A 26,834-nucleotide genomic window follows, 5' to 3' on the forward strand; every position below is an offset into this window, starting at 1 on the left:
AGTGGCAGCACACACAATGTTGCTGCTAAGATTCACACTTTTTACACAATAAAATCTTACTTCTCAGCGTCACATTTTTGTATCTGTTACAACACGACGTAAAAAAAACATACATAAAAAAGCTTTGGCCTGTGCAATGAACCAAAACAAATGAGATGTGATGTTATTAAAAACTAAGCTATTAAGGCAGGGATGATGCATATTAAAGAGGTTTATTAAAATATTGTCATTGAAAATTAGCATGCATGTGTGTCATTGAATGGAGATCTCGAATCTGCAAACAGATTTTCAAATATAACATTAACAGAAAAGATAACAAATTTCCACATTCAAGTGGCACTGACAGAATTTTGTGGCCCAGATAGCCTGTGGAGTCAATTTTCAGGAACATTCGTATGTCATATGCAAAATATCGACAGCAAATATAGATGGGATATTATAAGATTTCCCATATTTAAAATTTTCCCACAACAAAAATTGAAAAATAAATATTTGGAATTGCAATTTTCTTTTAAAGGAATGTTGAAGTTGACACGAGTTCTCCACTCCATCTTGCCATTGATACCCTCCCTCGAAGGGTAACCTTGGGGACCCCCTACTTTACTAATGCCTTCACGCCGCAGTCAACAAAACAAATTATGATGACGTCATAGCCGCCATTTTTCTTTTGCCGCATTTGTTCTTGCAGTCAATATTGCTCGGCGGCTGTTTGCTAGTGCGTGGTGCACGCTTAGAAAGTTTTGTGTTTGGCGACATTAGACAGTTATAGTTTACCGTTAGTGTAATAGCGAAGGTTAAGGGATTGGCGTTACCGTGCAGCAAACGTTCATTGAGCACAGCGTATTATAGTTTAGCGGGATAGTGTTTACGTGGTTTACGTGCCCCAGCTGGAATGGTGGCGCCACCTATTGTACGGTTAATAAGTTAAACAGAGAAAAGGAAAAGAAAACGAGAATGTTTGCCTATGCCACCACGGAAAGCATTGCTACAAGGTCATTTTAGTAATAAAGTAAATAAACATGAACCACGCACCGAATGCAAAAAGATTTATGTTGCCAATTTATTCACGTCGATCTTGTAGTTAGGCCTACACACGTTCGAAATGGGAAGCTATCTCAACAACTAAGCAAACGTATCCATAATACTTGGTCATCGAACCTAACTGAAGGCCGGCGAATCCACTTTAAACAGTCGTTTGCTGCAAACAAGGTGAATCTTTCAACAACTAGGCCAAAATCACATCGAAGCGGGCATCATAGCGCCGCCATGTTTACGTACACTACGCGCACCTACGCTACCACGGTAACGTGAAATCTGAAAAACGTATGATAAGCGGTACGGGTAACCTACGTATCTGCGCATGTGCACTTCGCTTCCGCTATCATGGTATACCCGGTATCCCGGTAAGCCCGGCATATTATAACTCTATTGCAGTCCCGTTTCCTATTTTAAAATAATGCTATTGAAAGTTTGCGGTCTCTTAAGATGCTCAAGTGTCTGCGAAGCATGTTTGCTGGCAGTGCCGTATTTACTCTCGTAATCCTCGCTCTCGCATAATTCTCGCACCCCGCACATCGCCCAAAAATACGATTTCTTTTTTTTTTCCTCGAGTAATTATCACACCCCTGAAAACTGTGGCAATAATGTCGTCTGCTCGTTCCAGCCTCTGATGATGATAGCACGCGCCATCTCTTAAGCATCAAGCGTCCTATCATTGCACGCAGATTCAATCCAATCCACACTAAGTCGAAGTGGCAAGTGCGTGTTGCGGCATGTTTTGTATGTTGTGTCGGTAATGTCCCGTTATGGGGCGACGGCAACAGGGCCACCGGTAGGCCTTTCGGAGTGAGTTTTGTGTTCGGTACTGGTGACGGTAGCTGAAATCCAACACGACGCGTTCGGCCTGCCGTGTGTGCCTAAAACTGGGATTGATGGTAAACTTAATTTCTTCAAAAGCAAACTGCGGACGATTGATTTAAATAGTCATCAGCCCAATACTGAAGTCCTATGCTTACCTTCTGAGGGCTCCTGTTGAGAGACGAACGCTACCGATACCCCCGCAACGCCAAGAAGCTTTGGGTGTGGTATTCTAATTCTTGACTATTTGCTTGCACTTTTTGTGTCTTAAATAAATCTTGCCTTGTGTCGAATCTCTGCTTTTATTGTTCAGGTAAGTTTTAATTAGTACTTCTCAAAGCTTGCTGTTAGTTGCTGGTGTGAGAATCCCGATTTGTGGCGACTGTTTTCTTTTTCGCTCTGTACGTTTTCGTGGAAAGTTTTCCCCGTGCGATTCTCGCACCCCCCAACTTTGCATCGGTTTTTCGGCAAAAAAAAAAAAGTGCGAGGGTTATGCGAGTAAATACGGTATCTTTCTCCACCCCCCCTTTCCATCTCCTCCAAGGATCTCTTCTCAGCCTTTTTTAGGCGCAGTGAATCTTTCTCGGATGCCCTGAATGGCCAGGTCGCACTCCATTTATCGCACTCTATTGCCCGAAATTTCTGCTCCGTCGCTGGTATAGCGCAGAGTTCTCTTTGAACAGCAGCGCGTTGTTGATCCGCCGCCTCTTTCTCTTTTCACGTCAGAAAACGCCATCGCACTTTCAGGAGGCCGATGAAAGAGAGGATGTGGAAGTCCCCGTCGATGAGCACGAGACTAAAGGTGCACTTGCAACGTCAAATTTTTGCACGCTGGAGAAGGAGTCCCGTGTCTAAGCACTTAGATGCAACCACGCTCTCTCAACATGTACTGTCAACGCAATCACCGTCGGCGCATGTGCAAGCGGAGAGCCTCGCCATGCGGTCAACGTTCATACATCGCTTCCTTGCACCAAACACTTGTGTCTTCCTTTTCGTTGGACGCATCAAGAGCGAATACAACGGTCTCGTAAAGACAGTTGAAAATCATCTCTTCAAGACATTTGAAAATCGTTTCGTAAAACAGTTGAAACACGAAGAGTATGCGAACGGCTGCAATGATAGACGATAACGAGTGGAACATTAAGAAAACGCCGGGTACGGAAGAGCCGTTAATGTGCAAGAGTACTACGTCATCGCGCGCAGCAGCGAACCGCAGTCATAGGGTCCCTCTAGTCCTCGAGGAGCCCGCGCATCACCCAATCATGAGCATCTTGCTCTGCTTCTGCACTACCGCCGTCGCCGCGGGTGGCAGGAAAGGAAAGTGCAAGAATTCAAAAACAAAACAACACCAAAATGGCAGAGCTCCGTGAAGAGGTCGAGAAACTGCGATCATGCCAAGTTGGGCTATTTTGAGCGCTCCCGTGTCGTTCGAGGGCTGCGGCGGCTTGTAGTAAACTTTATTTCAAACAGTTTCACGATGAGTTAGACGTTGATATTTACAGAAGAGGTAGCTTACGACATGTACTGCCCGAATATGTGGTTCCCCAAAAATCGACTTTTTCACGATTTTTCCGGTTTCAAGGCTGTGTCCCCCCTTAAAAATTAACAGGCCAACTAAGAATTTTAGGATTTCTTCGAATTTATCAGAAGTGAATCATCAAGTAAACTGTAATATCACAACTTCCAACCTTGTATTGGAGACGATGCCTTCGTCCTTTCATGTGCATTTCCTTGGCATTGGGGTCGTTGAAACGACACTCGCACAACTTGCACTGGAAGCTGATCACCTTTCCTTCATCATTGCGCATCTCTTCAATGTAGTCCTGGCCAACAGGCTGCATGCAATGAGAGAAAAATGCTGTCATTCACACGAACTGCTTAGCAAAGGCACATTTCATGCTACATTCACTGCATGCTACAGAACCCGAACATGAAGGGCATATTAGGTTTCCACCACTGGCAGGAATGAATGCCATTCACACCCATTCATTGATCAAGACATGAAACTTTCCATTGCACTTACACGGCCACTGGATAAAAAAACGAGGTGCGGCCTGTAGCGTGCCGCCGGCGCGGCAATACGCGCCTAGTTCACCTCGCGCCTAGTTCACCTCGTCCCCGCACTGGTGCCATCACTCCTCCCAGGAGAAACGCTTCTTAAATAACTTGTTTCTTAGTTGCACGTCACTTCTGAATTCTTATTAAGAGTACCTATTACACCACACATGTGACAGTTTGCCGTAGGAGGGCCAATCTTACTTAAATAGGCCTCAATACTCTCCATGAATGCTGCCCGTTTGACTCACCTTAAATAAAACGGGTCACTGATTTCGTTCATGGGGAGGCAATTGTCGTGCAGATTCGAAGGGCGGACGTATCGGCCCACCGAAACACACAGCAAAAGCACGCACAAGTTAAATATAGGTCCTTTTAGTGCAATAACAATGCTGGTTGTGGTCCGACGACTGATTGTTAAAATCAAGAATTTACAACACAAACAAAACATTCTCAGTAAAAGTATCGTACAAACTTGCACACTCGGCAGGTATAAATAGACTTTTTTTTAAGCCTACTAGTGCCGCCAACGGGTGAGCAAGCACTTATGAGAAAAGTTGTTACGCCGCAGCAGCCACCGTGACGAGCGCGCGGGCTTCACGCTTCAACTTTCTGTTTGCACCGTGCCAGCACTTCTCAAATCAAGTGAACTCGGCAAGGTGTGATATATTACCGCATTATTCACTAAGAAACTGCAGCGTTTGGGTGCGATGGCCCGCCTACAAATTGCACTTGTTTTCATGTTCAACCAGCTCAGCAGATGAGTAAATTATTATCCTTCAGCATCAGTCCACCTTCAGCATAAATAAAAAAACAGTACAACTTTGTTGCCTAAAAGGCGCAAGCACTGTCCATAAATTAATGGATGCATTAGGAATCAATGTCCTTCGATGCTGTTTACGAGTAAATTGTACGGTTCTGCAATACCTAAGAGTGCTTTAGAAAGAAGAGCAATTTTGTACAATAAGATACATAGACTGCACCACCGTAATTGCAGATTAAAATAAAACCTGCAAAGCAAAAAATAAAGAAGTACGACCAGGAAAGAAATATATACACCGGAAACGCTCGCTCAAGACTGAATGGTTATTGCATGTGCTAACATATACAAGAAAACGGAGGTGCATCACACACATCAAAAAGAAGTACAAAAAGACTAAGAACCGAGGCACGTGTTTACCGTTGATTAATAAAATTGTGTTGTAGTGATGGCGAAGGTTAATTGACTTAAACAAGGTGCATGCGGTGTTCTTTACGATACGTCTCGGAGATTTCTTGCGTGGTCTGGTTAGGGCGAATGTGCAAGATTACCAGGCCTTCAAAGATGAAATAGCATTGAAATGACTGAAAATGCAAGGCAAGATGAAATGGCTTTACTTAATTTTGATGCTCTGCGAGGCATGTGTTCATACATAAACCAGTCCAACCGATGCATCTATGTGCACACAAGAGGAATTTGATTACCAACTCTTGCACAATTGAAAAAAAAAAAAATGGCATACCTCTCATAGTACTTTTCTCTGCCCACTGCAGAACCCTGCGACCTTTTGCGCTCTTTGGTGAAAAAAAAATGTTACAAGGATAAGATGCTTTTGGAAAACGCAACCCTCACCTCGTAGCACTTCCCAACTTCCTTTCAGACTGCGAAGAACGTATGCATAAAATAACTGCAAAATTCCTCGCTTCTTCGTGAATGAAGCTCGTCCAAATTATTCTTTGTTTGCAGTGCGCACAAACCGATGCAATATGATATGTGTAAGGCACCACGCCTTCTTGCAACTGCAAACGCTCATGTAATGTGCCCAAGTTTTTTTTTTATTCGTTGAGCGTAAATACGACATCGTTATTCCTCATCGAACAATATTCGAATGCATCAACATGAAATTCAATAGTGGTCTCACTCAATACGGAATGTACCGTATTTACTCGCATAATCCTTGCACTTTTTTTGGCGGAAAACCGATGTTCAGTTGGGGGGTGCGAGAATTACGCAAGGAAAAACGAAGTGGCAGCATATTGGGTTTCTCACACCAGCAGCAGCAAGTTTTGAGACGTACTATTTAAGCGTAGTGCGTCAGTATTGGGCTGATGGCTATTTAACAGAAGCATCAGAAGTTTTCTGTTGGAGAAATAAAGTTTACCGTCATGGTAGACGAAGAAAGTGCTTAACAGCGCAAACGACAGGAGGGAATAATAGAGAAGAGAACAGAAAGTGCTTAACAGTGCAAACGACAGGAGGGGATAGAAGAGACGAGAACAGAGCGCTCTGTTCTCGTCTCTTCTATCCCCTCCTGTCGTTTGTACTGTTAAGCACTTTCTTCGACTACCATGCAGCACCAACCAACCCAATCAAGCACCTTGTTAAAGGATTCCATCAATCCCAGTTTAAGGCACACGACAGGCCACGACAAAACTCAAAGACTCCGAAAGGCCTACCGGCGGCCCTGTTGCCGTTGTCTAGTGCATGATCTATCACTCAACTTGGAAAGCAGCCGTGTAGCTTCAGTATCGCCCCATAATGTTGTTTTCATGCAACACAAAAACTTTTTTCAATTCTTTTTTGCCTCGCACATCAAAGGAGTGGAACAGACTTCCCGGTGACATTGTTGCTATTACTGATAACAATTTGTTCCGTGATGCTTTAGCTAACATTGTGTAATAAGTTCTTTTTTTTGTGTTTTGTTGCAACAGCTAACATTGTATATTTAGGCTTGTTGTTGTATTACCTAACATGTATTATTATACAGCATATTAACAAACATTGTGCTCTTCCAAATTTATTTGTACGATTTAACCGTATTCACTGCTTTTTTTGTTAAATTCAATATTTTATTGTAAATAACCCACCCCCCTCTGTAATGCCATTTGGCCCTGAGGGTAAAATAAATAAATAAATAAATAAATAATGTGACACAAGATTACCGACACAATATACAAAACACGCCGCAACCAGGCACTTCCCGTTTCGGCTTGGCTTGGATTGGATTGGATTGAATTTCCGTGCAATAATAGTACGCTTGATGCTTAATAGATGGCGCCAGATGGTAAACACTATCATCAGTGGCTGGAACGAGCAGAGGACATTATTGCAGCAGTTTTCGGTGGCAGGAGTATCACTCGAGGAAAAAAGAAATCTTATTTTTGTTGGGCGATGTGGGGGTGCGAGAATTATGCGAGAACAAGGATTACGCGAGTAAATACGGTACTGTCAGCAAACATGCTCGGCAGACACTTAAGCATCTTAAAAGAAACCGCAAATTATAAGAGCCAGGTATCTCGCACATGAATTCTAGTTCCATCCCTTCATCTATATAAACACATTTAGAATGTGTTTACTTTACCTTTTTACAGCACGGGACTTGTCCATAAAAATTTTAAATATTCTATAGCTGTAACACTTCTATTGCAGTCTTGTGTTAAAGGCCCAATCAAGCCGCGATGGTATTAAGAGCCATAGCCCTTTATGAGCAGTTTATTGCTGAATAAAAATAAATTCAGTGTTCCAGCTCACATTCCTCACGATAGCATGTTATGACCACAAGTATCGGTACGCAAGAACTCGCATGCCACTTATCTTCTACATACACCCGTACAGTGATACCTACATTAACCGCGTTATTCATTTCACATTTCACGCGTAGATATACATGCAGGTGCGCATTCGGTCCCTATTCAGCAAGCAGCGGCTTGTCCCCCCCCCCCCCCCCCTTTGTGCTCCCACGGTGCCTATGAGCAACAGGCAGAAAAAGGGCTGCTTGTCTCGCCGTACCAACTTTTTCTGTAGTGCTCCACGCGCTCGCGGAGCATTGTGGGATTGCTTAAGAAAGGTCTATAGCGGTACTAATTAAGCGGCACTAACAGGCATAGCTTATAGCCCATTACGTCCATGTTCACACAGCACAGTTTTATTGCAATAGCAGTTACCGCAGACTCCATAAAAAGGTAATTTTTTAAATGGAACAGTTCCTTGAACAGAACAACTACTACTAAATTAATTGGTGTTGTACTTGGGAGCAGAGAACATTCTTATACCCGTGCCACACAGGCGTAGAAAATGACATTTGGTGGCGAAGGCCTTCAGTTCCCGAATGACATTTGTTTCGCTGGCGCTGCTACACGTCCAAAGTGAATGACATTTGACTTGATGATGTCGATCACAGCACCTTCCAAGTGAGCATTGAGTCAATAGCAACAAAAAAAATTAAGAAGCATTTACAAGCTTCATACACATCAGGTAATCATTAAATGTAGAAATAAGCGTATTACGCTGTCCTAAGTTTTAGTGTCTTGCTTTGTTTTACAACGTTGCAGCCGACCGTAGCAACCTAAGCCAACACTAGTCGGATCCACAGCGTAAATAGAAAATGGCGCCTGTCGCATCGCACCTGTCGCATCTCTCAGAAGAAGATGTTCGCAGAGTTCGTTTTTTTCACGGCAGCACCTTTGTGTTTCCGTGCAAAGCATCGTGCTCAAGAGCGAATAATTTTGGAGCAGAGACGAGTTATTATGCGCCAGCTTCAGAACATTGAACTTTAATTAATATCAAACCATTTCAACATGAGTCACGGAGAAAGTGAACTCGATGGCGATGGCGATGAAAATACCAGTGTTGCATGCTTGTTTGCCAAAGTTTCGCTAAACTTGACAAGCGTTTCATTATCAATACTTTATTTTCTTGGCATAACGTTCAAAGCACCTTTTTAAAGATTTTAGTGCAAATAAAAGACGGGAAATTTCATTTTTAGCTCAATATGATTTGTTGTATATTCTTTCAGGTAAATCGCACTTCGCAAGCTGTGTCGTCGAGAGTAGGCATTTCTCAAGTCAACTGAGTTCTGGCGAAGGCATTTGGTGGCGAAAGGCATTCGAATGGCATTCGGATGAATGCCATTTTGTTCGCCCGTGTGGCACCGCGCAAATGGCAATAAATCTGAAGGCATTCGGGGGTAAATGCCATTTTTTCTGCCCGTGTGGCACGGGTATTAAAATGCGAAGAAACACAAAGCTGCTCAGTAGGCATGTGCAAATAGCAAATTTTAGGTTTGAATTGTGATTTTGGACTAAATTTTGAATCAAATTTGAATAAGCGGACTCCTAATAATTTCAAGTCGCTTAAGGGGGGACAACCCCCTTATAAATTTGTTTTTATTTATGGGTGAATTTTGATCAAACTTCAATCCTTCATGTACTTTGACATGCTGATTTCAAAAAAATATTGTGAAACTCGTGTTTTTTGGATTGAATAATTTGGGGGTGAGTTTCTTCATGAGTGCTGGTAGTGATAAAAGACAGTGGCAAATTAAAATGATGTATGGTCAGCGCTTGCAGTGCTGCAAGAATGAATGCTCTCGACTGATTTGGGCCAAAGCTACAGCAAGCAAATCAACCTTTTGTAAACAAAATGCTTTAGTAACACCCTGGAGAAATCATTACATTTTGAAAACATCTCTCATGTTATTCGTTCAAATTTTATGCCTACTACACACCCCATTTGTCCCCTTTCTTAACAAAACAAGAATCACTGCGGTAGGATAAGTGCCACCAGAGGTTCCGTCACTCAGGGAAAGAAAACATTTCAGGACCAATTAGAAATAATTATTTAAATCTCTTGAACACTACAATGATCGAGAATGATATACAGGTTCAATCAAGAAAGAATGAGTATTTTACAACAATCTGGAATAAAATTAGGGCATCTGAAAATTTATTTGTAATACCCATTATAATAACTTCAAAAAGATATTTTTATACATGTTTAATAATATGAAACTATGTACTAGTCCTACTGCACTTGTCAATTGACCACCTTTGACAAAAAGAAAATATAGAGACTGGATGATTAAAACCAGAGATGTTGCTCCGATAGGACACCATCAGAAATGCCACTTTGGAAAATCAGGTAAAAAAAAAAGTTGCCATTGGATTGTTTTATTGTGCAGCCTCGCTGCGACAATTCGATCGATCCGAAAATATTGTTCATGAATGCCTGGCCTCTCTCACTACAAAGCATTGCACGCCTTTTCACCATCGACTCTGTGCGAGTTCCATTGTGTCGACACTTCATCAGTTTCTTAGTCGCGATCACCCGCGACTAGCTACGCACACCCACCACATGCAGTACTTCGCACCATGCTTTGCACTGTAGGAAATCGGTGAAAAGCCCCTTCAGGATCTCCAAGTACACCATCAAATACAAAGCTGCAGTGTCCACGGTGGAGGCCGATGACGCACCGCTTGCATAGGTGGAAACGGCAGTCTTTCGCGCAGCTGCCGGTGTCGACTGAAGTCGTTCAGGCATGACCTACTCACGAGACCTCACTTGAGCTACGTCGCTGCTCGAGACAGCTTCAGCGTCAACTAGCACAAGGCTAGAGTCAGCGTGAAGGATGCTGTCGTTCTCAGGAGGATCGCTGTCAGTTGCATTGTCGTGGCTCGCTAGTTTATCATTTCTTAAGCCAAACAACGGCATGCCCTCATCTTGGGGACCACTATCACCTGCGGCGACGATGTCGGATGCCCCAGCACTGCGAGTCGCTTGATCATTTGCAGAGCGGCGCGATACCGTGCCTCTGTGGAGCCGACCGCAATCACCTCTATCGCAGTTATCGAGTGCCAAAGCAACGACACTCCCTTGCTGAAACCTGTGACGTCAAGCCCTCAGCACTTTTTTTTTTTATTTTGGCTCGCCTTCGGCCAATCTGACAGTCTGAGTGGAACTTTCTCGGTCCTCTAGGCACGTTGTGATATGATCGTAACTGGCGCCTCAACTAGCCACGTTTTTAAATGCAGTGCCCTAAGCCAATAAGACATCACAATTTTAGCCACACGATAGGAAGTGGCCAATGACAACATTTTATGCCTACTTTCTTTTTCTTTTTTTATTTGAGATAGCGGCAATCTCAGTGTTGCCCGACCAAGCGACTTTATTTTTGTAGCTGTGATGGATTTGTTTCTAGCGACAAGCATAATCATGTTTTGCTGCCTTAAGTCGAATCGACACTCAACTATTTCCCTGAATTTTCGGCCCCAAAAGAAAAATCGTGAAAAACATGAAGAGGGGCAGACCCAAACGCAAGTGCCAACATCAGCGTTGCGGTCTCATGATGACTTGGAGTGACTGAACACACGATCATTCTTAGCGACGTCCATTTAGAAAAATTTGTTGCCGTGCACAACAACGTCAATACATACAGTCCACTAACAAACAGAAAAATTGTGCAGATGGTGAACAAACGTGAAAGCAAAGAATCAAAACAGGTCATCAAACCGAGCGCCAGACTTCTGCTCAAATAACGTGACAAAAGAAAAAAAGCATGCCAAAGCATCGTCTACTCGCTGCCAGCGCAAAATCATTCCGGCAGAAGAGCGAGTCTGCGGGCTGCCAGAGAAAGAAAAACAAACGCGCTTGTGGCAACGTCACGGCACGTGAACGGAGCTTCGGGGCTGCCCGAAAATTGCCAGAGAAAAACAAACCTCTCAGGTTGCGCGCTAGCAGCCCAAACAAATAATCGAATAGGCTCAGTGGGAAAAGCTACACTATTGACCTACGGTCTGCCGTCAGCATGCTTGCTGACTCGTGGAAGGTGGTTACGCAACAGACCCTCCGAAACTATTTTCGCCCGAGGTTCATACTGCACGCCAAGGCCCGAAGTGTACAGCATGTGCAACGAACTTCCACTTGCAAATGTTGCCTTCGACGATCTGCACGCTGCCAGTGTTACGATTCCAGCCCCCCGTAAGCTGTCCCGGAGAATCTCTGACTCACTCCCCACGCACGCGCAAGACCTCTCGGGAGACTCCCCGCGCGGCGCCACAGTCGACATCCGCTGCTGGGTGAGAGGGGTTAAACGTCATTCCTTGCTCTCCCAGCGCAGCAGACAGCGGAGGAGGGGAGTCATGTCGGGACATGAGAACGGCAGAAAAGGCGGCAAAGCCCGTGTAAAGACGGCGGGCTAGCCTCAATTCCCACACCCTTGAGGGCTTCGCCGACGCTAACTTTGAGCTGTGTGCGGAATCGAATGAAGACGAAATCATGCGTCAAGTTAGGGAGGATTCCGACGACTCCGACACAGAAATTAAAGGGGCAGCGCATACACAGCCAACCAGCTCGTAGCTGAGAAAACAAAATAAGTTCAAACAAAAATAAGCGTCTTTTTCTTAGTAGCGAAGCAGCTCTGTCTAGCGTATGTAATGCTGTCCCTCCATCTGAACTGCGTTCCGCTGGCCGCAGGTGTTGTGGCGGTGCCAAGTAGGTCACTCCTTGCTCTCGCAACTTCACCCTCTCCACTGTTCACATTGCTTGAGCTCATTCTTCACATGGTCATCGTTTCACCCACGCTGCCTCTCTCAATCTCTCGGCAGATAAGTCGCAATCCGCCAAGTGCGCGCAGCGCAGCACATTTTGCGGTGCCGACAATGTGGACAGGGCGCCTCTGGGGCGTGCTTGCCGCCAGTTTGCGTGTACCTTTTCCGGCTGTTGCCAGTGCTGCGAAGGTTAGCGAAGCCGATCGCGTTCGCGAACACCGACGAGGCGCGAGCCAGGGAAGCTGTACGAAAGTGTCAGCAACAGAAGGCTAATGACACCGACAAAGTGCAAGTCAAGAACACCGATCGCGTTTGAGAATACAGACAGCGCGCGGGTAACACCGATGAAACGAGAGCCAAAGAAGCCATGCGCAAGCGTCTTCAACGCGTCCCGCCCTAGTGTCTTTGCGTTTCAAATAAACGTTTACTCGAGTAAACGCTACACCGGGTTTCACTTCAAAGCGTTCTAGCAACCGCAACATTGTGCGCAGTACAGCTGCTTCGCATCCCATTGAGGTTCCTTTCGAGAAGATGGTCGATCTTTTTTTTTTTTTTTTGCCTAGTGTTTGCAAATACGGTAGCAACGCCCAATCAGATTTTTTTTCTTCTTTTTGGCTCTTCTCAGAGTAACGAAAGCAGTGCATTTGCTGAATTGCAATGAGAACCCCCTACTCCTGCCGAGACCCTCTCCATCAGCAAAAAAATAAATAATAATAAATGTATTTGCATTCATTATACCAGACTGCCTGGTTTTCCCGATGTTTTCGCGGTCCCTTGAGGGTCTGGGAAATCGTATGTCAACTGTATTGGGGTCGCAGGGCTGGGATGGCTGAGACTAAATTGGGAGCAGTTTTTGGGGCAGCAAAAATTTCAGCAAAATTTCAATTTTGGAGCAGAAGAACCCTGCTCCGGAGCAGTCAGTGGCATTTAATATGTCGTGCTGGAAGCTTGAAAATACAAATTTTTAGCAACATGGGGGCCCCAGTGCATATTTTAATTGACTTGTAATGCACATAACACTGAAACAGATTTTGAAGGAAGTTTCCAAGGAGAGAAGCTACCTTGGAAGAGCAACTTTCTTTTTGTTGAGATATCGTAATGAAATTTTCAGGGTAAGCTAATAGCAATGCCATTTGAATAATCACAAAATTTCATTATTTTTGTTCACTTGTTTCGAAGTTACAACCATTTATCAGCGTAGTCCACATGGGTTTCTTTAGTCAGGCTCACTCAGGTAAGTTTGGTGAAAGCGTAGTCCACATGGGTTTCTTTAGCCAGGCTCAGGTAAGTTTGGTGAATGTGCTAGCACTGTTGCAGAGAACGGTTGCAGAGATATCACTGGACTGCGAGGCTGTTTTGCCTCACTGGCCAGAAAAAATTATTTTGAGAAAATGGACTTCATAAGTTTCGAGCACATAATTTGGTCTAGTAGCTAGATGTGTCCTTTGGGACTCTTTTCCTTTGCCGCTTTTCCTGCTCGTCATACAGCAGGTCGCTAAGGGCATTCCCTTGCATGTGGAAATACTTTTCGCTTTCAGTTGTAGCGGTGGCATCTTCAGGTTCGGGCATACTCTCGGTCACCGGCATAGCACCGAGGTTTTGCTGCACAGCAGCATGTTTGCTCTCTTCTGCGGCTAACTCCTCGCACATCCAAAACTGTGTCTGCAAATGCACAGTCAACGACGGTGTCGCACTGTTCGGGGCCGTTCTCACATTGGTTAGCGAACGCGACGCATCAGGCACACTTGAGCACGAAACACCAGCACCAGCCTCACTGGTGACGACGAAGTCTTGCATTATCACCTAGCCATCTCGACATCGCGAAAAGCATCAATACAGTCGTCTTGCAGAGACGAAGGAGGAGCTGCTACACCGGATGGTTAGACGCGATTGTCGCCACATGCTGACACGTGAACGAGCGTGCCATGCGTATGAGGTTCATCTCGCGCTTTCTTGACCCGAACGCATGCATAGTCCCGAACTTTGTTTAGCCCAACGTGACCGACAGCGCAACAATTGGCGTCCCCATCTCATACAAGGCAATGAAAAATTGAAAAGCCTGTTTGAGAACCGAGCGGGAAAATAGCAAATGGGACACACAAAGAATGTTGGCCTTGAAAGTGCCGGAGCACACAGCAAGCCCGGCAGACCGATGTGTCATCCCATTCGCGCGCTTCCTCCAATCACGGCCTCGCATCCAAGCTGCAGGAGATTCCAAAACTTCGAGGGCCCCCCCAATCATGAGCGTTGCCCACCTCGGCCACGCCAATGCTGCTGCAGCGAGTGGCAAAAAAAAAGAGCAAGAATTCACAAGCAAAACAAAACTAAGATGGTGGCGCTGGGCCGCGTGGTTCAGAAATTGCGAACGCGTGAAGTAGGGGTATTTTTAGCGCTCACTGGCTGCCGTGGCATGTTGCATAATTTATGACATACTTTTGCAGTGAATTAAACATTAATATTTACAGAACAGATAGCTTATGTGACATACTACCCGAATATGTGGTTTTCAAAAAATCGACATTAATCACGATTTTTCAATTATCAAAGGGTCCCCCCTACCCCAGAAACCGCACTATTTTTATTTTTCAAGATATCTTGATGAAACTTTCACATATATTCACTATATTAAACCTGGAGAAACTGCAAGGTTTCATGAAATAGTGTTCAGAAGATCAATAGTTAGGTCTAACTGGGTGGTTCACTCCTGTGCCTATGGAAGAGCCGGAAGAAATCCCAGGATGTGCCATAAGGCTGAAATTATATGTGGTCATCCCTAGATGGATATCCTAGGGCACTAAAAAGCAGTTTTTTTTTTCTATTTCCCCTCCAAAAAATAATGCAACTATGAATTTGATGTATTCAGTTATGATATCAAAATAATTGTTTATTAATAAATATTGGCACCAATTTCGAAAAAAGAAGCTTGTTAGACCCTGCCGAAATTGTCCAGAAACACAGTTAAAAAAGATGGCACACAAATCTGATAAGCAGTTCTTGAGAAATTGCTTTCCTCAGCACCACAACAAGCTAAAAAATCCATTTTGATAAAACGGGCTCTGAAAGTTCAGCATATGTGTTTTCCTCAAAAAGCTCCAGCAGAGAAGCTTGAAGTGTCCTTGTGCACTCTTGCTTTGTATCTTCCCTCAATCTTATCCAAATACCGTTTAGATTTTTTTTTTTTTTTCAGACATAGGGCATCTCAAGAGTCGGCTGCATCAGTCCAGGTTTTTTTCTTCGTCGCTGGCGTAGATTCTAGTTCAGCGCGAATGGCACCTCGACGTTGTGGGGGTGCTGACACCCCCTGTAAAGTTGTTTGCGCCGTTTGGCGCAGGTGTCTCGCCGCAAAGCCACATTTCGGGTGACGACTGCCAGGTGATAGGTGGCGTATTCGCGTTGAGCACCACTATCGTCGTCATCATCATGGGGTAGCGCCGGCAGTGACCCCTGGCGGGTGAAAGTTGAGCGAGCCTCTTCTGCGCGTGGTGGTTGCCGCGAACGGTTGTCTCTAGCGTGGGTCCTCAACGCGTGGCACTGCGGGCCTGCGCGCCGGGGTGGCCCACATGGTGAGTCAAGCGTTGGCGCCGCCGCCTTGGGTGTGTTATTGTGTGTTTGTAATGTTTTGGAGTGTATGGAAATAGTGTGTAAGGATGTCTTAGTGGGTTGATCAGGATTGAAGTATCATTCAGTGAACGATATCGTCGTTATAAAAATAGTTAAGTGTATATGTATGTTGTTGGTTTGTACCGATCGCGTCTGCTATGTCTGTTCACTCCAAGAGCATGGCGAGGCACTCGCCTCGTCGAGACCCCACAACGTCTCGCATTCGCAGCGATATTTTCCTAGTTAGAAAATGCGTCCACAGATGAAATTGCCCTGCTGCAGACGTAGTGCTGGGTCTGGCGATCTCATCTCAGCAACACTCGGTGTCACGCTCGACTGCACTGATTCAGAGCACATGCTGGATTTGGCAATCTCAGACACGCTCGATGCATTCGCAGCTCCAGGTACCACGGTGTGTCGGATTCTGGACTGGTGGCAGCTGACAGCAGAGTTTCCCCGCTGCAAGCATCTACACACTGTGCACTCGCAGCAGAAAAGCCTAATTTAGAGTCTCGTAGAAGCCACATAACGCGTTTCCGCACTCCGAACTTGCACACAGTCTCCGGCTTTCTTGCCAGCATCACGCACAGCAACAAAGATAAAGGGCAGAAAACTTATGCGAAAAGAAAAAAAAAAGATGAGAAACTGATTGAAAATACAGCGCAAAGCAAAAAGCTCGACGAATGGGGCAGAGAGCAACCACGAGACGAACGCGCCAGATAGGCCCAGTGTGGGAGGGGCTGCCTCCACTTCCAGCACAGCCGCCAATGGCGGGCCCGCTTTCGCCCGCGAGATATGAATCAGCTGCTCTCGCCAATCAGCACTCTGCATCGCATCCCAGAGAAATGCCGATAGAGTTTCAACCGCGCCATTGACGCCATTTTGAAAGACTGCAAACGAGAGAGAAAAAATTCATGGTCAATCAAAACAAGACCGAAATAGCACTGAATGGCCGCATAGCCTCAAAATGGCGCGTGCAAAAAGTTTGGTTTGATTTTGGCTTTCGTGCATGTTTTGGGCGCTGTGGCGACCTCCAAAATAGCTTTTATTCTTTCATTTTTCGCCCTTTGAGGTTCAATTAGGAGTCTATATTTAAAGAATAGATAAGTTATGTGACGTACAACCCAACAATATGGTTTTTCAAAAAAGACCGTTTTGCGATTTCTCGATTTTCAAGGGCCGCATCCCCCCCCTTAAAGCACTCATTGAGAGTTTCGGAAGCAGTGGCAAATTACCAGTCATGAAAACTGTGCCATGTGATTGCCGACGTGTAATCAGTCACGAGTAAAGCACCGAAGTGCCTATTAACATCCTTGAAAATGGTATGAATGCGCATTCAGTCACCACGACTTTGAATGTATCCAAGTGATTCTCTCTACCTGCACACACTGATGTGCGGAGTTCGCAAGCGATTGCTTCTTCAAAGGCAAACTGCAATGAGAACTCGCTTGTCTAAATAAAGAATAGCTGATGGGCGTAAACCGGAAATGGGTTGCAGGCGTTCTGTCACTCACGTAACCTATTTTGAGAACCCATGTGCACTGGCCAGAGCATCCAGGAGATGTGTCACAAGCAGCGAAATGACTCGCGTTTACAGTTCCTCACTGACGGCAAACGCGCAAGCGTAGGTGACCGCACACAGCAGCGTTGACATGAAAACTGCAGCGACCGGAGAAATGCACTACGCACAACAAAGAACCTGAAAGCCAGCCCCTCTACGCTCACCACACGACTCTGCGGTTTTTGCTAGCCGACAGTAGCACCAGAACACACAGCCTAGCGAGTAGAAGCAGCACACTCGATGCACAGCTGCACATTTTTGCGGTGTCATGCATATTTGCAACAGTTTAACGGAGATTAGGGCCCCCCATAGCAGCCTTCTTCACCAGACAAAAAGTGCAAAGTGAGAAAAAAAAAACGCACAATTGGGTGTGTCTTATTAGTCAACTCTGCTCTTTTTCTCCACTGAAGCCGAGGTTGGCCTCAAAATTTTAGCTTTTGGGGCCGTTTTCGAGCAGTTCGGCACAATTTTCACAATTCTCATGCCTTTGGAGCAGCTCTGCGCAGAAAAACAAATGTATCAAAAATGCGCAAAATGCGCAAATGTCTTACCCCCTTGGGTTGGGAGTGCGTAACGCTTTGATAAAAACGATAAGTCTATTCAAGCGACTTCGTTGTAACCAGGGTTTACTATAAATGTACACGATGTTTGGTTTGGTTTGACTGTGTCTACTATCTTTGTGTGCTCAGAAAGAGCGGCTATCTCTCTTTTTCAAGACCCTATCTGTTTACTTACCTACACAGTGCTCGCAAATGAATAGAAATAGTAGCTCCACTTCCTGCAGCACAGCCACGGCATTTTGGTCATGCACTAGAAAATTTTTTTAGTATACCGAAGTTGCAGAGAAGGCCGCACTAGTTATTTTTTTCTTACGTTTTTTTTAAATAGTGCAGCTATCAAAAAGACTAGTTAGAGATTTGAAATCTGCATAAAAAGATGGTCAAGACAATAAAGTTTGGTTTATAATGACTCAAAAATAAGGAATCGCACTTAAGGATTGGTCCCCCTCCTCGGGGCACCTGGGTTGGGCGCTTCTGCAGATAATGAATGGGATTCGCTTATCAATTCCACCTGAATTTATGCAGAGTAAAACAGTCAAATTATGTTTCACATGCTTATCGCCATTACAGAGTCTCTTTTCAGCCTCAGGGTGCGGTTAGGAAGCAGTATGCAAAAAAGCACAGTTTCGTCAAACATTTCGTAATGTTACAAAAGTGGATATCCATGAAACGTGGATAAGGACCGAAAGTGCGAGCGGACATATTTGATGAAACAGCTCAACCTTGCCACATCAGCATCCATGGGAAATGCTAGCTACAATAGACTATAGACTACGCTGTGGGACCCCACCTCAGCGCCTTTATCATCCTTGAGAGGGTCAACAGTGCCGTCCTCAGCCACAGCACTTTCAGAGTCGGCAGCTGCCTTTGCAGCACTGTCCACAGCACCCTGTGATGAAGCTGTGGTGGTGGTGGTGGTGGTCATCGATGGCTTTGTGGTAGTAGTGGTACCCGATGCAGCTATAACAACAGGCTCTGTTGAGGGAATTGGCTTGCCCAATTTCGTGTGCAGTTTCACCACCTGCAAGTGTCCACCAAATGGCAATAGATCAGAACAACATGCAAAGCATGAAAACAGATGCCGCTAACAAAGTGGATACATTGCAGCCGGGTCCAAAAATGTCTTGTGAATCTTCGGCATAGCATGCTAATGGATGGACAATGGGGGCAGCTGCCAAAACGAAAAGGAAGCATTCACTACTGCAGTGGATTAAGCAACATCAATGAAAAACTGAGAACCAGTCATAAAAATAACCAACGAAACTTACAGACAAGGACATGTGCCAAGACGCTGTACTTAGAATTGCATAAAAGCTTCTCAAGCCCTGCCGATATGCTGAAAGCATCTTTTATATGCATTAATAAATGAGGCAGTTTCATGCAGTAAACTTGGTTGTTTTTTTTAATTATTATGGTAAACTCCCATTTCTTTTCTAAAAGCACGGAACTTCTCAGACTACAGTGTTAACAGTAAAACCTCATTCATTCAAACTTTTATTTCAAGCTCCCACTTAATTCAAAGGATTTCTGTAGTCCCGTATTTTGTACAACGTAAATTTGAGTGGATAATTTGAAGCGGTCTTGAGCACAGCCTGGAAATCTTCAGGTGCCACTTGCAGATTCCCTATCCAGATTTTGCCACAAACCCATGAAAATGACTGCCCTCAAAGCAATTCAATGTAACAATACTAATGAGTGCCAGCTAAAGCAACCCAACTTCAAAAAAACAAGCATCTCTTCACTGCAGCACAGCAATAACGCGCAGGCGGCATTTGGATGCTTGTTTCAGCGTCACGACTTACCTATTCTTTCAGGGAAAAAAACAGTGAAGGATGGTTTGACAAATTTCACAATGCATGTAACCCTGGAAATAAAGCTCTTGCCTGCATTACTTAAGTTTTCTAGCCAAAACATATTGTGTATTATGTCCCACTGGCCTCTTTCTGGAATATGATTTTTTCAGAATTAGGGGCAAATGGCTGCATCATGGCACGCTGACGCTGCGAGGTGCAGGTGACATGCTACCTGCGTTTCGCTGCTGTGTAGAAGTGAAGCCCATCTTTTCCACATTTTGACAGGCGCACGCATTTCAGCTGACCAAGAGTGTTTTATATATTTGTTAAGGTGAGATGCCTTTATTTACAGGAGATGATGCATGCAAGAGTCCAGGGATCTGGCCGATCACCACTCGTGCCAACCTCGTTTTCTTCCACGCGCCCCCTCAGTATCGTAGCAATTCCCCCTTTGCAGACGATGCCCACCGGGCGAGTTAGGCTTCGTTGCGATAGCGTTTTAGACGGGCAACATGAACGACGGTCTTGCTTGAGCGGCGGCCAGTTGACAACAGCTGAGATATCACGTACGTGACATCGCTGAGACGTTCCAGGACAACTAACGAACCGGTGTAGTTGGCCAGAAACTTTTGGCAGAGGCCGCGTTTGCGAAGCGGCATCCAAAGCCACACCAAATCCCCTTTCTCAAACGATACGTGCCGGTGACTTCTGTCGTAACGGTTCTTGGAGCGTTTCTGTGAGACGAAAGTTCAAAGACAGGCGATGTGCCGGGCCTCTTCTGCGCGGAAAATGGTTTCGGCGAGAGTAGGTCGATCAGTCTCGGAAAAGGGAAGGATAGTGTCAAGAGCTGTGCGGGGTTGGCGTGCGTAGAGCAGATAAAATGGACTGTATCTCGTTTCGTGCTGTGCAGTGCTGTAGGCGAAAGTTATAAATGGCAAAATCGCGTCCCATGTTTTGTGTCCAGAATCAACATACATGGAAATCATGTTCACGAGAGTCCTATTAGTTCGTTCTGTCAAACCATTAGCCTGCGGGTGATACGGGTAGTGTTACGAAAATGGCACGAAGCAAGACGAAGGAGGTCTTCAACTACATCGGCAACAAATTGCCGCCCGCGATCACTGATGATGACACGGGGGATCCATGGCGTAATATAACGTGTGCCAGCATGAACTATGAAACTTGAGTGGCCGTTGCTGCAGGAATTGCCGCAGTTTCGGCATAACGTGTGAGGTGGCCAACGCCCACAATAATCCATCGGTTGCCGTTTGTTGATCGCGGAAAAGGGCCGAGCAGGTCGACACCTACGACGTCAAATGGTGAACTCGGGGGTGCTATGGGATGAAGTAGTCCAGCTGGCGGAGTTGTAGGACGCTTGTGGGGTTGACATTGCTCACAGCTCGCAACGTATGCAGTCACTTTTACGCATCTTCGGCCAGAAGAAGCGTTCTTGCGTGCCATAAAATGTCGTAGAAAAACCCATATAGCCAGATGTTGGGTCGTCGTGCATTGCTCGAGGTACATGTTGTGGTAGACTTGTAGGCACAACTAGAAGTAGGCGAGGGCCTACGCCGGAATAATTCTTTTTGTAAAGAACGCCATCCTTTACGACGAAACCACGTTGACCCCTTTACGACGAAACCACGTTGACCGTTCGTTCCGGAAATAAAGAAAGAAGCGAGACTGTTGTCATTGCGTTGCTCTGCTCGAAAAGTTGTTAGGTCAGGAAATGGAGTATCCACTACAGCCAAATATTCATCAGTTGTCAGCGTCACACTCCGTTGTCGGTAGGGGAAGTCGTGAAAAACAATCGGCGTTGGCATGACGACGACCGCTCTTGTAACAGACTTCAAAGTAGTGTTCTTGCAATCGTAACGCCCAACGAGCAAGACGACCAGATGGGTCCCGTAGTCCAGTGAGCCAACATAAAGAATGGTGGTCCGTGACAATCGAGAATCGGCGTCCATAGATATAAGGGCGAAACTAGTGCACGGCGAATATGACCGCGAGACATTCCTGCTCTGTGACAGTATAGTTTCGCTCCGGTTTACTTAAACAGCGACTGGCATAAGCAACGACGTGTTGGCGTTGGACCAAGACGGCGCCAATACCTACACCACTGGCGTCGGTATGAACTTTTGTGGCAGCAGATGGGTCATAGTGGCGAAGTACGGGCGCTGACGTAAGAAAAAAATTGAGTTGCGAAAAAGATGACTCTCATTCCGCTGACCACCGAAAAGATGCGTTCTTGTTGAGTAGGGACGTCAAAGGGTAAGCGAGGTCGGCGAACCTGGGCACGAAGAGACGGAAATACGAGCATAGGCCCAAAAAGCTTCGCAACTCTCGTACCAACTGAGGTTGTTTGAAGCTGCTGAATGCAGCGACTTTCTGGGGGTCCGGTCAAACGCCATGCTAGTCCACCAGGTGACCGAGAACAAGAGTCTCACGGCTGCCAAAGTGACACTTCTTAGAGTTCAGGGTGAGCTTAGCTCTCTCAAGGCAGGTGAGAACAATGTCTAGACGATGGTTGTGTTCATCGAATGTACGACTAAAGATTATAATGTCATCCAGGTAGCAAAGACAAACTTCCCACTTTAGTCCACGTAACACAGAGTCCATGAAGCGCTCAAACGTGGCTGGAGCGTAGCATAGGCCACACGGCATTACATTGAATTCAAATAGACCATCTGGGGTTATGAAGGCCGTTTTCTCTGTCATTCGGGTGCATGGGAATTTGCCAATAACCAGATCTCAAATCCACGGAGAAGTACGATGCCGAATGTAAACAATCGATGACATCAATCCTGGGAAGCGGGTAGACATCCTTTTTAGTAACAGAGTTAAGCCGTCTGTAATCCACGCAGAATCACCATGTACCATCCTTCTTTCGGACAAGAATCACAGGGGCAGCCCAAGGGCTACACGACTCTTGGATGACCCTTTTCTTTAACATCTCTTCTACCTGTTGAGTAATGACCTTGCGCTCCGCAGATGAGACACGGTATGGTTTCTGCCGGATAGGGTGAGCGGATCCTGTGTCAATCCCATGGCGAGTACGCGACTCGGGTACACTCATTTGCTCTTCTTTCTGCGCAAAGTCAAATATAGTAGCGTGCTTCGCAAGGACTTCGACCAAAGCTTGACGTTTTTCTGATGATAGCGACTTGTTTACCATACTCGGAAAGTTGGCTTCTGTATGGTACGTTGCACGAATAAGATCTACTCTCTCGTCGCTTAAAGATGCAATAAAACTGGTCGCATTTTGTTCGAAGAGGGCGAGTCGCATTCCGCAGGGTAGCATAACAAGTTCATTTGAATAGTTCGACACCCATAAGGCCGATCGCCAATCACTGATCGACAGAACACAATGTGGAACGAGCACATTTTTCTTGGCGCAATTGAGAGGAATGGGCTCCACAAGACCATCAAACTTTCCGGCGTCCGAGGCAGAGGCGTCAACGCGTACGGTCTTCATCGAGTTGGGCGGCAAGACATCCTCAATGACTGTGATAGATCCTTGACAGCACCTAGGATCGTCAGTAAATGCCGATAGCATAATCTCGCCAGCACCGCAATCTACAGTAGCCCCGCACTCGCGTAGAAAATCGATCCCCAAGATGATGTCATGGGTGGAGCTGGTCAGGACAGCGAATTCAGCCTCGAAGACCTTGTCACCCAAAGTGACACTAACAACACACACACCGATCGGACACAGTGTCTCCCCGCTCACTGCACGATATGATGCACAACTGTCGCAGCGAAACATCACTTTATGTCATAGCCGCAATCTGAAGTTAAGACTCATCACTGAAATAGCTGCTCCAGTATCTATCAAAGCCATCGTAGGAAGTCTATCAATAAGCACAGGGACCCTATTTTGCATCATAAAAACGGGTGGAGGCATAGGCGGATTTAGTGACAAATGTTTGGCGACCTCACCTCCATTGGCCGCACCACCTAGTTTCCCGGAGGCGGGGAGGTGACGCGTCGACCAGGAGATGGGGAACACAACAGGCGTGTTGTGGGGGGCGTCAAGCTTCGCACGGAGGAAGGCGAGTCGTAGCGTAAATTCCAGTGGAATTGCGTCCTACATGTGTATTACTGTGGGTCGTTTGCTGGAAGCCGGCCCCAACGACCGCGTCCCGCATTGAACGCATACCACCGCGCCAGCGGTTTTGTCGAGAAGAAGCTGATGATCCCTCGTAGTAGCGCTGCTGGGGGCGACGCCTTTGACCACAGAATCGAGCCACATGTCCACAAAAAACCGCAGTTATAGCACACAGGGCCTCACGCACGTCACCAAACTTTCCACGAGGCGCCATGTGCCCATGATCATCCAACGAAGACACCATTGTAGGTGGTTGGCGGGAGGCGTTCTGGAAACCACGGCGATTATGTAAGTTGTCGGTTGGGGGCTCTGGTGCTCTTGATTGGGGCACATCGTATAGCGTGGCATCAACGGCAGCACACATTGCGTCATATGGCGGGGAGGTGTTGGTAGCAGGTGCTCTCGGCGGGTTGATAGCATCATGTCGTCCAAGTTCTTCGCGTACGATTTGCCTGATCATTGAGGCAAGATCACAGGAGGATGTTGGAGGGACGTCGACACTTGCAACGGTGGTGACGTTGGCAAGTCTACCAAATTTGGGAGTGATGCGCCTAGCCTTCAGGGTCTCAAACGTGCGGCAGTGTTGTATTACGTCCGCTACAGATGCCAAGGTGTCCTTGCCGATGAGGAAATTGTAGACATCCTCAGCAACCCCTTTGAGGAGATGCCCTACCTTGTCATCTTCTTTCATGCGTGGGTCTACAGACTTGCACAATTTCAGAATCTCTTCAATGTACATTGTGCATGTTTCACCGGGGACTTGAGCACGCTGCATCAAAGTTTGCTCAGCGCGCTTCTTCATCAATGGGTCCCCGAAGCAGCTCGCTATTCTTTCTCAAACGCTTCCCAGGTCGTTATTGTTTCGTCGTGGTTTTCAAACCACACCAACACCGTCCCTTGAAGAAACAATCCGACGTTGGACATCCGGGAGGCCGCATCCCAACAATTGTATTTACTCACACGGTTGAAGTGTTTCAGCCATTCGTCGACGTCTTCTCCGACCCTCCCAGAGAAGCTTCGTGGTACTACCGTATTTACTCGATTCTACCGCGCCCTCGATTGTAACGCGCACCCGATTTCCACTGCGAAAAAAAAAAAAAACGTAAGACATCGATTGCAACGCGCACCCATTTTTCTCGCTGGCCCGCACGATCACACCACTCGAAAAAACTACTCCTTTCGGGAGCGTCTTCCATTTAAATATGAGGTACGGGCGAAGCTTGTGCCCATCTGACGTGTAACAGAGCATTGCCATCACTGTAGTTTTACCGTGGACCGATGTCAGCACGGGAACTTGCTTCGCCCCCTTCTTGACAGTTGTGGTGCCAGGCATGTCGAAGTAAAGAGGCGTCTGATCGGCATTCCCAATTTGCCCAAGCAGGTAGCCGTTGTTGCGCCGCAAGTTTAGGACGAACCTCTGAAAACTGTGAAGCTTTTCATCGTACTTCTCCGCAAAACTTTTCGCATATGCATGTTCCCCTTCGGAGACAAAAGCCTTTCCTCTTCATAAAGTTAGTTAGCCAGCACCTGCTCGCTTTAAACTGGCTCCGCATTAGACCTTTTTCTAAGACTAATTGCATAGCCCACACTTGGAGCAGTTCTGTCGTCACGGGCCGCTGTGCCGCTCGCTGCTCAAGCACATACTCGCCGAGCAACTCTTTAATTTGTGGAAACCGACCCTGCTGTGGTCCAGTGAAGCCTTTGCGTGAAGCTTTGCTGTCGAAAATCTTCTGCTTTTGTTTCCGCCGGTCCCGCACGCACGTTTCGGGAACTCCGAACGACCGAGATGCGGCCCGATTTCCGTCCGTTTCTGCACACGCGATGACTTTTCTTTTAAAAGAGGCATCGTGGTGCACTCGGGTTTTTGGAGTCGGCCCTTCCACGCCGTCGATGCCAAGGCACTACTAGATGACGAACTCCTCAGCACACGTACGAAGTGCCGCACATGGGAAACACATAGGCAGAAATGGCCGACGCGCCAATGCGACGCACGTAGGGGGCGGCCATTTTGGGTTTGCCGATGGCAATAGATTGACCGTAATTTTTTTTTTGTACTCGATTCTAACGCGCATGCGATTTATGAACTCGCTTAACCGGAAAAAAGGTGCGCGTTAGATTCGAGTAATTACGGTATGTGTCGGGGCCACGTAGCGCCAGACGAAGAGTGCGTGGTGTCGCCGTCAGCAATCGGATCCATAGAGAGCGGTGGTAGACCAGACAGTCGGCGGCTTCGGCGTAGTTCTTGAGGTAGCGCTTCCGGGATCGTTCGCCAGGGATCGCTCCGCTGTACCCCGCACCTTTCACCAATCTTGTTACGGTGAGATGCCTTTATTCACAGGAGATGATGAATGCGAGAGTCCAGGGATCTGGCCGATCACCGCTCGTGCCAACCTCGTTCTCTTCTTCCACGCGCCCCCTCAGTATCGTAGCAATATATATATATATATATATATATATATATATATATATATATATATATATATATATATATATATATATATATATATATATATGAGAAAGGGGTGTATACATATATATATATATATATATATGAGAAAGGGGTGTATACCTAAGGGCTCCTTTTTCGGTATTTTGACACAATATTATGAGATCAAACCGACAATGCCAAGGAATGTATAGGGAAAGTTATTAGAAACAATGTAATGTAAATAAGTATAAAGAAAAGTGGGTGAAAAATAACTTGCAGTGAGAAGGAAACGAACCTACGACCTTCAAATAACGCGTTCGATGCTCACGGCCTTTTTTACGCCTTCACCGCATTTATTCTACCGCTGCGTCAGCCACATGCCCTCAGAGCTTGTAGATCACTATTGTATTAATGCGACCACGGTACTGTGCCTGGCGGTTGCGGCAAATGGTAGTTTTGTTTTCAATCCACGTACCTTAACTAAATCGTTTTATGCTATTTATGATCGCAACTGCCGCGGCTTTGTCCACACAGTTTGCCGAAAGCAACGCTGCTTTGACTGCTCGAG

At 46.1% G+C, this 26,834-nt stretch overlaps 1 protein-coding gene across 2 annotated transcripts in view; it reads right to left on the reverse strand.

Moving 5' to 3' along the window:
* Window positions 1-26,834, reverse strand: part of Zn72D (Zinc-finger protein 72D) — a 139,319-nt gene that overhangs the window by 96,891 nt on the left and 15,594 nt on the right. For both annotated transcript variants that reach the window (XM_037412247.2, XM_037412246.2), the window contains exons 4-5: window positions 18,728-18,958; window positions 3,546-3,692 (exon numbers count right to left, since the gene is read on the reverse strand). In XM_037412247.2, the coding sequence (XP_037268144.1) occupies window positions 3,546-3,692; window positions 18,728-18,958 (378 nt within the window). The remainder of the gene's footprint in view (window positions 1-3,545; window positions 3,693-18,727; window positions 18,959-26,834) is intronic.

The sequence above is a fragment of the Rhipicephalus microplus genome, chromosome 1, assembly GCF_043290135.1.
Source record: "Rhipicephalus microplus isolate Deutch F79 chromosome 1, USDA_Rmic, whole genome shotgun sequence".
Taxonomy (NCBI): Eukaryota; Metazoa; Arthropoda; class Arachnida; order Ixodida; family Ixodidae; genus Rhipicephalus; species Rhipicephalus microplus.